The sequence below is a fragment of the Drosophila navojoa genome, chromosome 3 (assembly GCF_054131105.1).
Source record: "Drosophila navojoa isolate 15081-1374.11 chromosome 3, UAZ_NAV_1.0, whole genome shotgun sequence".
Taxonomy (NCBI): domain Eukaryota; kingdom Metazoa; phylum Arthropoda; class Insecta; order Diptera; family Drosophilidae; genus Drosophila; species Drosophila navojoa.
The window spans coordinates 31,168,271-31,181,548 of NC_142891.1; the positions used below are offsets into that span (position 1 = coordinate 31,168,271).

A 13,278-nucleotide genomic window follows, 5' to 3' on the forward strand; every position below is an offset into this window, starting at 1 on the left:
AGTGAAATAAATGCGGGTAGCGAAAAGAGCGCATGTAGCGTATGAAAGTTGCTGAAGAATAAATTGAAAAGAAATGAAAACGAAACTCGGCGTATCATTTGTATAATGATCTAAATACTAACAACGGTAGTGACTCCCCACTCTTTCCCTTTTTGATTATATTGTAGCTTTTGGTAATTTTTATCGAGTAATCGATAATTATTATATTGATCGTGCACTTTTTGAGTACAAATGTATGGTAATTTTCGTTAATAGCTTTCGGTTACACCTATTGCAGATTCTTAAGCGTTTGTTTACATTACAAAAGCGCGCTTTTTAGCATTCTAAGAATTGCGATTGATTTCTGCATTTTCTAGCTGTTATTGTAGTTTTGTCAGATGACGCTCTGTTATTAGCTTATTGTATTTTAGCTACCAGATTGTCAAGCACGACGATAGCGTGGGTGATAGAGGCGTCGCAGGTTATGTTACAGCGGCGGAGGCTCAAAGCCCCTTCAATGTTGTGTGTTTTTTTCATACATATTTCGTTTTTTATAAAATAGATATTTATTTTATTCTTTTTTCTAATTGAAAAATTTTATAAGTTTAAATTTGTTTCTTCTTAAAAAGCCCTCATATATGTATGTACGCATATATGCATGTATATGTATGTACATAAGTCTGCACGCATATGTAGCATCAAGCATTCCAGCCTTTCTTATGCACGCGCTCATTTGTATGTGTGTATGTATGTACACATAAATAAATAAATATATAGCTCAAGCATATAAATATCGCAATTTGAGACTACAAATGCCGATTGCCACGCCCCTAGTGGCCGTAGACACCTCATTTTTGGCCAGTTCTTAGAAAGAGCTAACGGTAACGTAAATGCGAAATTTGAATGCTTACGCTCAAAAAATGTGAAAATTACAGGGTATTTTTCGATATGCCACGCCCCCAAAGAGGCGTGACAATTATTTTTGGGGTATCGATAGAGGAGGTTACTCAACTATCCAAATTTGAAGCTTCTAGCTCTTAAACTGTAGGAGATATCAAGTTTTGCGGTTTGCCACGCCCCCTTTGGGCGGACATATATCCACCATAGCTCGATGGACTTGGGAGGTCAACTCGCGTATATATACCAAATTTCAAGTCTCTAGCATCAATAGTGCCAAGAATGTAGCCAAATTTGAAAAATCACTATATCTTCAGGTCCGATTTGCCACGCCCATAGTAGGCGTAGACATAAAATGTTTTCATCAGTCATTATAGAATTATATCAGTAGCTCACGTGCGAAATTTCAACGTTCTAGCTTTAGAGCTTTAGGAGATACCGTTTTATCTGATTTACCACGCCCCCAATAGGCGTAGATATATCCACCATAGCTTTTTGGACTTGGGGGGTCAACGCGGATCTACATACCAAGTTTCAACTTTCTAGCTCTTCAACTAACATGATTTCTGGTATATCGGAAAATGCATTTTCCGATTTGCCACGCCCCTAGTGGGCGGATCGGGAAAATTTTAACACTTTATAAATCGGAGTTATACACGAATATGTGTTCCGAATTTCAAGTCTTTAGCTTCAATAGCGGCGAAATGAACTGCGTTCATACGGACAGACGGACGGACGGACAGACGGACGGACAGCAAGACGGACATTGCACAAAACCAATATACTAATTCACTTCGTGAATGAGTATAAAAAGTTGGCTCTACATGTCTAGTCTATGTGTTCTCTGGTCAGTGGTAGTATCCAGTCGAGCACTCTCGTTTTCTTAGTTTTCTTACTTACTATACCCTGAACCATTTGAAAATAGGAAAACAGGGTATAATGACTTTCTTGAAATGTATGTAACAAGCAAAAGGAGGCGTGGCAGATAAATCTCAGAAGATATAAGAACTAGAGACCTGAAATTTTGTTTCCTAGGTCACGCGCATATCGAGCTATTTTCCAAAAATCTAAAAACTAATCCCGATATTTTAGTATCGATTAGAAACCTTATTGAAAGCTGTTTATTTAATTATATATCCTACACATTTAGAGCTAGCGACTATTCTACTCTGTTATATTTTTTACACTATTAATAATGGAGACCTCAAAATATTTATGTATACTCGTGCTGACCGCCCAATAATAAATTACAAAAGAGTATCTTACCGCCCACATTAGAATAATGCCAAACTGTTCTGCGTACATTCCTTGGTGCCGAACACATAATTCTTGTATTTCCTTTTAATATACGAAAGTTACTATGAAAAAGAAAAAATTAAAAACATTACTAAATATGTAAATGAAACATAATGAATTCGATGGTCTTAGACTTGAATGAAGTCCCACTCATATCAAATCATTTATTTCTCTGTGTGCTAACATTTTTTCATAGCTCATCGCTAAGAACTTTCAATCTTGATGAGGTGCAAGTTTTACTTGCATGCAGAAAGCACAAAGGGAGAGAGAGAGAGAGAGAGAGAGCAAGGAAAATTATAAGCATACCTCGTTAAAAAGTTGACCATCTTGGCCGACTGCATGAAGCGTTCCCACAGTTTTGTCGCCTTACCTTCTTAAGGTCGTTATCGCTTTTGGAATGAAAAAAACTCGATATGGGTTTCTAGCACTTATATCTTCTAAGATCGACGTGTTCATACATACATTCGGACGGACGGGAAGACAGACAAACGGTCAGTGCTAAGTCGACTCAAGATCAAGAATACATGTAATTTATGGAGTCTACCTCGCTTCGTTCTGCTTGTTACAACAAAACCATTATGCCCTGATTTCCCATTAAAAATTTGCTCAGCGTATAAAAAGTAGTATGAGTTAAATAACTGACCAGCAGAACGTAAATATTCAAGCTGATCACGCATTCTTTTATTGCACAACAGCGTCAGAAGCGTCGACGAACAACAGTGTTGCTGTTTAGAGAAATATAATCCCTCGCACTATATGCAATGACAGCGCTTTCTAGGCTAGGCATACCTTCGATTATAAGAATTTAAGACAGTAAGAGTTAGTTGATTTTTGGAAATAAAAAACGTCGGTCATCGCCACTGAATTATTCTAGTCTTGTCATTCCTCGCAACACCGCGTGTCGCCTCCAACAGACATAACAACCGTTAATTCGTACATGATACCCAAGTATCTAATGGTGAATATAATTAACTGGCACCCAACCAAATCCTCTAAAAACCGAATCGATCAAACAAATATTCAACGAATAAAACACTTTCGCAAGTGAAGTAACAACAATATTAAACAAAACAAGTAAGTAAGCTCTATTCGGGATTGTTCCACTACGAGATCCGCACACGCATACACACGCACCCATGCACACATCCACAGGCTTACTATGGAAACTTAATAGGTTAATAACTATTCTTGTCATGGACTGTCTTCGTGAAACTTTCAGACTATGATTATAACATGGATATGCATATATTTGCCAAAGCGCTACAGTGTTGGCAATATTATAAGAATTTTGTTGTCGAATAAATTAATTTATAGACGTACAATCTTAATGAAACTTTTAGAACGTAATCATAATGTTTAAATGTGTGCATATACCCCAGCACAAGTCTCTAGTATTTGAAAAACGACTTTTACAAGTGTGAGGGTGGGGAAATAGGTGTGGGGGTATATTTTAACAAATTGTATAAAGTTCATCTTAATATATATTTTAAATTTGGAGACTCTAGCTATAAAGATGTGCGAGATATAATTTTAACAAGTAAGAAAACTCTAGTCGAGAGCGCTAGAAAAGCACATTTAGTATGGTTCAAATTTCAGTTTTGATGTATTTAAAAATATAAATGAAATAGAAAACTCAATTATTAAATATATAAAAATTTTGAAACAATTAAAAAAAAGAACTACGACACACTCTGGGTTTGAACCCGAGGCCTCGCGATCGAGCGCTGCGCCTTCTACCATGACGCCACCCCTCTGTTCGAATTTGTAATAGCAAAACTGAAATTGATGCACTGCTGCAGCGCCGTCTAGCAAGTCTAAGCCAAACTAACTGCTGATGTGACTTTAAGAATGTGCAAGAACAACCAAACTAATAAAATCGTAAGATCGTATGGTTAAAATTTTAATTTCGATTTTTGAATTTTGAAGCAATTAAAAGAAAACTACAACACGCCCTGGGTTTGAACCCGAGACCTCGCGATCGAGCGCCGCGCCCTACCATGACACCACCCCTCTGTTAGGATTTGCAATGTCAAAACTGAAATAGATTCACTGATGCAACGCCATCTAGCAGAACTAAACGAAACTAACTGCTGATGTGATTCTAAGAATGTGCTAGAAAACTGCTGTAGCTGCAGCACGTGCGTTTGTTAATTGGGCAAACATTTTATTTTTTAACGTCGATTGACTAAACCGAATTTAATGAAAGTTTCAGAATATGATCTACATATTCTATTGAATAATTGACAAATTTGAAAAAATTAAAAATCATTCAGAATTAGCTACAGTGGCGTCTGCCTTGATTGATAATGCTTTTAATCGATAACAATATATCAGGAATAGTCATCGATTTTTAAAGATAAACTCGACATCCGCGATGTATATACTGTCATTTAAAAAAAAAAATCAAGCCTCTGGCTCTTATATCTTCTGAAATCGACGCGTTCAAGCATACGGACAGACGGACGGACAGACAGACGGACAGGGCTAAATCGACTCAGCTCGTCGCCCTGATCAAGAATATATATACTTTGTGGGGTCTGCCACGCCTCCTTCTGCCTGTTACATAAATTTTAACAAAACCATTATACCCTGATTTCCCATTTTCAATGGGTTCAGGGTATAACAATGATTTTCGATAAGAGTTTTTATCTATAAAAAAAATATCGAAATAAGTTATCGTTTTTTAGTGATAAACTCGTTATGCGCGCTATATACGGACATTTAAAAAAAATGTCAAATGTGTCTAGCTGAAAACAACATTTTAAAGCACAAGTCTCTAGTACTTCAAATACGTTTTTTAAAAGTTGGTTTAAAGGGGGCGTGGTATCCAAAATCTGTTAATTACAAAACGTTTGTTTTTTGTTCATATGTATATACACATTAAATATGAAGTCTCCACGTCTAATAATATTCCAATGAGGTTTATATAAAAACCAATTATTAGATTGTTCTCGATAAAAAGTTATCGGATGGTTATTTAAAAAATATAATAAACTCGTACTGCGTATGGTATACACGAGTATGGACGCAAAATTTCAGGTTTCTAGCTTTTAAATTTTCTAATATCTCGGCGTTCATACGGACAGACGGACAGGGCCAAATCGACTCAGCTCGTCGCCCTGATCAAGAATATATATACTTTGTGGGGTCTGCCGCGCCTCCTTCTGCGCATACATAGATACTTTTTACTTTTTCACAAAACCATTATTTTCTGATTTCCCATTGTATAAAAAGTGTAAGTGTGTGTGTAAGTAGCTGACTGACGAAAGTGACAAATGCACTGGCACATGTCCGTCCGTCCGTCTGTCCGTATGTTTGAACGCGTCGATTTCAAAAGATATGAGAGCTAGAGACTTCAAATTTTTTTAAAATGTCCGTATATATCTTTAAAAATCGATAGCCCATCCCGGCTGCATCGCAGCCCGAGCGCCGTCGCTGCATAGCGTGTTTTTATACGTGCGGCCCGATGCGTGTGTAAGTATGGATAGAAGAAGTGAAGAATGATAAGTATCAGCTTGGAGAGTTCAAGGTATCTCCTAGTCGAGCAGTCTCGAATAGAGCCTTCTTGTTCAATTATCTTATACCAACTATCTCATACAAAAATATCAGAAAAATCAAGCCAATAGAAGTAATAAAGATGTCGAAATTTTTAATATCAGGAAAAAATTCTTATTTTCAAAGTTCCGATATAAATTCACGTAAGTAAATCTTTTGAGGTTTGAGCTTTTAGTTGTAATAAGGGAAGCTTTAGCATAAAGTTATTGAAAAATTATACTGCCTATAGTACATACGGGTATGCATGCAAGATATCTTCGTAAATTTATGCTTTCATACGGAAGGATGTGGTATATCTGCTCAGGGCTATATCGACTCAGCATGTCGTCATTCATCAAGAATATACACAAAAGTTTTTTCTCATGGGAAAACATTTTTATTTTTGTTCTTTAACATTAAAAAACAAGTAGCTGTTAATAATTGCTCTTGATAAGCTTCTCTTAAGTTAATATGCATCTGCATCTACATTACCTTGTACTTTACCTTTTTAATTGCATGTGCACTTTTTTCATAAGTGAGCCTGATCAACTTTTGAAAATGCTACGCACCTCCGTAGTTTTTAACTGGTCATGGTCACTAATGAAAAAAGTGCACTTGCAATTACAAAGTTAATGTACAAGCTAATAGTCGAATCAATTCTACTGAAGTTTAAGGCCTTGCTACAACGTGAACTCGGAAGTTGGCCAAACCAACGACGCTTAATACAAGCTCTCCAAATACTCATCCAGTGCTCGTTACGGAAAATCGGTCGCGTTCGCCGCAGAATACATATACTTTGTGGTGTCTGCCACGCCTCCTTCTGCTTGTTACATATATTTCAACAAAACCAATATACTATGATTTCCCATTTTAAATGGGTTCATGGTATAACAAGAGAGAAGGCTGCTCAATTAGGAGATACCCTGAATTCTCCAAGCTGATATTCTAATCATTTTGTACTACCTATACGCAGAAATACATACATATTCATCCACACGTGCGCGTAAGCAGGCGGATGCTAACTGCGCTGTAGCGGCAGTTATATGGGAATTAATTTGTTGGATAATTTATCTTGTAGAGGGACTATTTCAATGAAACTTTCAGAACGTTATCATAACACTCTATTTATGTATATTCCAAAGCAGAAGTCACGAGTACTTTAAATACCCTTTTCTCAAATTGGAGGCGAGAGGAGCGTGGTATCCGAAAACTACAAAATCTTTGTAATTCTTAATTCTATATACACAGTAAATATGAAGTCTCCAGGTCAGATAGTATCACTGACCAGACAACACATAGACTAGACAACTATTGGAAAGCTTTTTGCACTTTGGATTCGCTTGGCGAATTACTTTTAGGTTCGAGCTACGAAAATATACGAAAGTACAATCATTTCGCTTCACGCGCTCGACCGAGATGGTCAAATGTTGAACAAAAGATCCCTCTATGCTCAATGTTTCCCTTGCTCTCTCTCTCTCTCTCTCTCTCTCGATGTCGCATGCATACATGCTTCTAATGCTTCTATTTATTTTATTTATTATAGTAAATGGAGCGGACGATAATGTCTAGTTGTTCAGGACGGAACCGAAAAATTAAGACGCATCAACAAAGAGGACGAATCACCATTAATCAATTTCACCGTTAATCAATTTGAGCAGGAAAATAGTAAAATTATTCTGGGATTGATTAACGATGGAAGATCAACGAGCTGAAGCCTACTATGATACTAGGGTAGTCGTACATTACTGTCCCAGCTAAGATCCCTTAAGGCAAAGAGAAGAAACTGTTTTTGAACCGATTCGATACGATCCTGATACAGTTTATGCTGCAGAAACCAAACAACTGAGCAATACTCTAAGATGGGACGCAAGCGAAATAAATAATTTCTTTATAACATATGGATCTTTAAATTCCAACGTTTAATAATGCCAAGCACACTTTTGGCTTCACTTATGATGGTAGAAATATGAAGATTAAAGTTAAGTTTACAGTTGAAAAAACACCAAGATCTTTGACTGTGAAGATGCGTTTTAAGGAAATGTTATTAGTTTTATAGTCAACAATATAAGGAGTTGTACGACTGAAAGTCATTGTCATACACTTTGAGCAATTTAGTTGCAACTGGTTAACCACACACCAATGCTGAAATGCGTTAAGATCATCTTGAAGGTGTAGATGACCTATTGCACTCGAGTATGGAAGGCAAAGTTTTACATCATCAGCATACATATATATCTTAGAATAAGAGATGGGGAAGGTCGTTTATAAAGAGAGAAAAGAGTAATGGACCCAAATGGCTACGCTGAGGTATACCAGACGAAACATAGATGAGTTTAGAAATAGCTGTTCTCAGCAAGACTCTTTGCGTTCTTCCCTTTAAATAGGATGAAATCCAGGATATTAGTCTAGATGAAAATCCCAAACGTTCCAGCTTTAGAATTAGTATATGATGATGTACGGAGTCAAATGCTTTACTGAAGTCAGTATAAATAACATCAGTTAGCATTTTTTTAGAAAAACTGTCATTGACAAGCGATGTAAATTCTAGTAACTTAGAGGACGTTGATCGATTTTGAACATAGTTTTCATAGTTTCAATAGTATCACTGACCACATTCGGCTGTGAAGTGGGGCATAACTAGCCGGACTGGCAAATAAAATACCTCCATCGGCATGCGACATCGAGAGAGAGAGAGCAAGGGAAACATTGAGCATAGAGGGATCTTTTGTTCAACATTTGACCATATCGGTCGAGCGCGTGAAGCGAAATGATTGTGCTTTCGTATATTTTCGTAGCTCGAACCTAAAAGTAATTTGCCAAGCAAATCCAAAGCCGTCTGGGGTGCTAAAGCCCCAGAAAAAGCGTGCGAAAAGCTTTCCACTAGTTGTCTAGTTTATGTGTTGTCTGGTCAGTGATAGTATTCAAACTATGCTGAAAATACAATTAATTTTTTGATTATTCTCGATAAAAAATTATCGGATTAGTTATCGAAAAAATAAGATACATTACTGTCCCAGCTAATTAAAAAAAAATGTTTTTTATTATTATAAATAATTTATATGTTAAAAATCCTAAGATTAATTTGTATATATTAATCAAATCCCAACTCTTATTGTCAATAGTTTTATTAAAAATTAACTTTTATTATGAATAAAAATTGAATTTAAATACAATATCTCTTGATTTATATATGTGTATATGATCTACGCATTTATACCTGTCATTTAATGTATGTAAATATGTACATGTGCTTATACATATACATATATATTTAATTGTATGCAAAGGCACTTGCCCATTGCACTTGCCAGTACCTATTCATTACCTGCTGTATGCGCAAAAGAGTGAAAGAGATAGATTGAACTAAAGCATAATGACATACGCACCGGATCTCAATGCCATAACCGAAACTTATAAATATTCGACAAAGCCTATACACGTACACGTAAACGTTGACATTATGTACTATCGGAAAAACAAAAATTTAACTTATCCACGCTTGTAGAAAAATCCTGCCCTTTTCGCCGAAGCTTGAGTGGCAGGGACGTTTGGGATTTTCCCCTAGACTCGTGTCCTGGATTTCATCCTATGCGGATGATATACTTTGCCTTCCATACTTGAGTGAAAATGGGCATCTACACCTTCAAGATGACCTTAATGCATTTTAACATTGGTGTGTGGCAAACCAGTTGCACCTAAGTTGCTCAAAGTGTACAACTCCTTATATTGTTGACTATAAAATTAATAACATTTCCTTAAAACGCATCTTTTAGTCAAAGACCTTTGTGTTTTCTTCGACTGTAAACTTCATTTTAACATTCATATTTTTACAATCATAAATGAAGCCAAAAAAATTTATTTTGCTAGCTTAGTTTTTTGGTCTCCGTAGCATAAACTGTATCAGGATCGTATCGAATCGGTCCAAAAACAGTTTCTTCTCTTTGCCTTAAGGGATCTTAGCTGGGACAGTAATGTACGGTTACAGTCTTACAATAATAGACTTCTGCTTCCCATCTTCCATCGTTAATCAATCGCAGTACAATTTTTTTAGGAACGGGTTTTCTGAACAAATTTATTAGTGGTGATATTGATTCGTCCTCTTTGTTGGGTCGTCTAAATTTTATGGTTCAGTCCCGAACAACTAGACATTATCGTCCACTTCATTTACCTGTGTGCACGACTATGAGAAAAACACGCATTTTCTAGATTGAGGCCACACATAGTCAAAGATTGGCCCTGTGATTTGTTGATCGTCATGGCGAAGGCAAGACGAATCGGGAATCGAATTCATTTAACCTCAAAGGGCATATCTATTGGGATCATCGGAATCGTAGAAATAAGAACTTTCTCATCTTTAAATTTTCCTTTGATTATGGACGCGTGAATCACATTGCTCATCAGTTTTCTTATCACCAAACGCGTTTCATGCACAGTTTTGGTTGATTTAAATTTCTAAGCATGATAACTACCGAGCCAACCTTCAGTTGCCAAAATCAATGACAATTTTAACATTCAGTGAGCCGTACGGCATTCGTCTAACAATGTGGCCGCTATTCCAGAAGAAGCAATCGCTACCGCAATTTCGTATCTCGCACGTAGTTGCCAAAATGAATGGCAATTTTAACGCGGCACCTTTCTTGGGCGGTTTCTCGTTCTTCGTCAGATAATTGACTCGCGATATTCCGTTTCCTAATTTCATCAAGGGACCGCCGGGAAAGATTAGATATTCTAGGACAAAACGTTTGTTTTTTGTTCATATGTATATACACATTAAATATGAAGTCTCCACGTCTAATAATATTCCAATGAGGTTTATATAAAAACCAATTATTAGATTGTTCTCGATAAAAAGTTATCGGATGGTTATTTAAAAAATATAATAAACTCGTACTGCGTATGGTATACACGAGTATGGACGCAAAATTTCAGGTTTCTAGCTTTTAAATTTTCTAATATCTCGGCGTTCATACGGACAGACGGACAGGGCCAAATCGACTCAGCTCGTCGCCCTGATCAAGAATATATATACTTTGTGGGGTCTGCCGCGCCTCCTTCTGCGCATACATAGATACTTTTTACTTTTTCACAAAACCATTATTTTCTGATTTCCCATTGTATAAAAAGTGTAAGTGTGTGTGTAAGTAGCTGACTGACGAAAGTGACAAATGCACTGGCACATGTCCGTCCGTCCGTCTGTCCGTATGTTTGAACGCGTCGATTTCAAAAGATATGAGAGCTAGAGACTTCAAATTTTTTTAAAATGTCCGTATATATCTTTAAAAATCGATAGCCCATCCCGGCTGCATCGCAGCCCGAGCGCCGTCGCTGCATAGCGTGTTTTTATACGTGCGGCCCGATGCGTGTGTAAGTATGGATAGAAGAAGTGAAGAATGATAAGTATCAGCTTGGAGAGTTCAAGGTATCTCCTAGTCGAGCAGTCTCGAATAGAGCCTTCTTGTTCAATTATCTTATACCAACTATCTCATACAAAAATATCAGAAAAATCAAGCCAATAGAAGTAATAAAGATGTCGAAATTTTTAATATCAGGAAAAAATTCTTATTTTCAAAGTTCCGATATAAATTCACGTAAGTAAATCTTTTGAGGTTTGAGCTTTTAGTTGTAATAAGGGAAGCTTTAGCATAAAGTTATTGAAAAATTATACTGCCTATAGTACATACGGGTATGCATGCAAGATATCTTCGTAAATTTATGCTTTCATACGGAAGGATGTGGTATATCTGCTCAGGGCTATATCGACTCAGCATGTCGTCATTCATCAAGAATATACACAAAAGTTTTTTCTCATGGGAAAACATTTTTATTTTTGTTCTTTAACAGGGATCTTAGCTGGGACAGTAATGTACGGTTACAGTCTTACAATAATAGACTTCTGCTTCCCATCTTCCATCGTTAATCAATCGCAGTACAATTTTTTTAGGAACGGGTTTTCTGAACAAATTTATTAGTGGTGATATTGATTCGTCCTCTTTGTTGGGTCGTCTAAATTTTATGGTTCAGTCCCGAACAACTAGACATTATCGTCCACTTCATTTACCTGTGTGCACGACTATGAGAAAAACACGCATTTTCTAGATTGAGGCCACACATAGTCAAAGATTGGCCCTGTGATTTGTTGATCGTCATGGCGAAGGCAAGACGAATCGGGAATCGAATTCATTTAACCTCAAAGGGCATATCTATTGGGATCATCGGAATCGTAGAAATAAGAACTTTCTCATCTTTAAATTTTCCTTTGATTATGGACGCGTGAATCACATTGCTCATCAGTTTTCTTATCACCAAACGCGTTTCATGCACAGTTTTGGTTGATTTAAATTTCTAAGCATGATAACTACCGAGCCAACCTTCAGTTGCCAAAATCAATGACAATTTTAACATTCAGTGAGCCGTACGGCATTCGTCTAACAATGTGGCCGCTATTCCAGAAGAAGCAATCGCTACCGCAATTTCGTATCTCGCACGTAGTTGCCAAAATGAATGGCAATTTTAACGCGGCACCTTTCTTGGGCGGTTTCTCGTTCTTCGTCAGATAATTGACTCGCGATATTCCGTTTCCTAATTTCATCAAGGGACCGCCGGGAAAGATTAGATATTCTAGGACGCAGCATTTTTATACCCTGAACCCATTGAAAATGGGAAATCAGGGTATAATGTTTTTGTGTAAAAGTATGTAACAGGCAGAAGGAATCATCGCAGACCCCATAAAGTATATATATTCTTGATCAGCACGATGAGCTGAGTCGATATAGCCCTGTCCGTCTGTCCGTCCGTCCGTCCGTCTGTCCGTATGAACGCCGAGATCTCAGAAGATATAAGAGCTAGGGAGCTGAAATATTGTGTGCATACTCGTGTATCCATACGCAGTACGAGTTTGCTTTATTTTTTATTAACTCATCCGATAACTTTTTTATCGAGAATAATCGAAAAATTGATTTTGTTTTTTGAGCCTCATCGGAGTACTATTAGACGTGGAGACTTCAGATTTACTGTGTATATACATACATATGATGAATACAAACATTTTGTAATCAACAGATTTTGGATACCACGCCCCCTTCGCCCCCGATTTGCTTTAGAATATACACACATTTTGACCATATAGATCGTGTGTTTACAAACGAAGTTATTCACCAAGTAAATTCTCATACCATTGCCCACACTGCAGCGCAGCCCACGCGCAGTCGGTGCTTACTGCGCACTTAGCAGAACGTGGACGCGTGAGGGTGGCTGCATATGTATGAATGTGTGCGTATATAAAATAAGTGCAGAAAGATAAGAATATCAGCTTGGAGGGTTCAGGGTATCTCCTAGTTGAGCAGTCTCGACTAGAGTCTTCTTACTTGTTTTTTATTTTTATTTTTGCGCTGCAGTGTTGTCAATATAATAAGAACTTATATGTTGAATAATTTAATTTCTAGACGTATGATCGTAATGAAACTTTCAGACGGTAATCATAATGTTTAAATGTATGTGCATACCGAAACAGAAGTCTCTAGTATTTGATATACGACTTTTACAAAGATGATGGTGGGGGGAGGATATAGGGGT

The 13,278-nt window shown here is 37.0% G+C and overlaps 1 protein-coding gene across 2 annotated transcripts in view; it reads right to left on the minus strand.

Annotated features, from left to right (window-relative positions):
* The window catches only part of MFS17 (Major Facilitator Superfamily Transporter 17), a 49,530-nt gene that overhangs the window by 32,828 nt on the left and 3,424 nt on the right, over positions 1–13,278 (minus strand). For both annotated transcript variants that reach the window (XM_089257674.1, XM_089257673.1), the window contains exon 2: positions 2,143–2,234. In XM_089257674.1, the coding sequence (XP_089113800.1) occupies positions 2,143–2,200 (58 nt within the window). In that variant the 5' untranslated portion in view covers positions 2,201–2,234. The remainder of the gene's footprint in view (positions 1–2,142; positions 2,235–13,278) is intronic.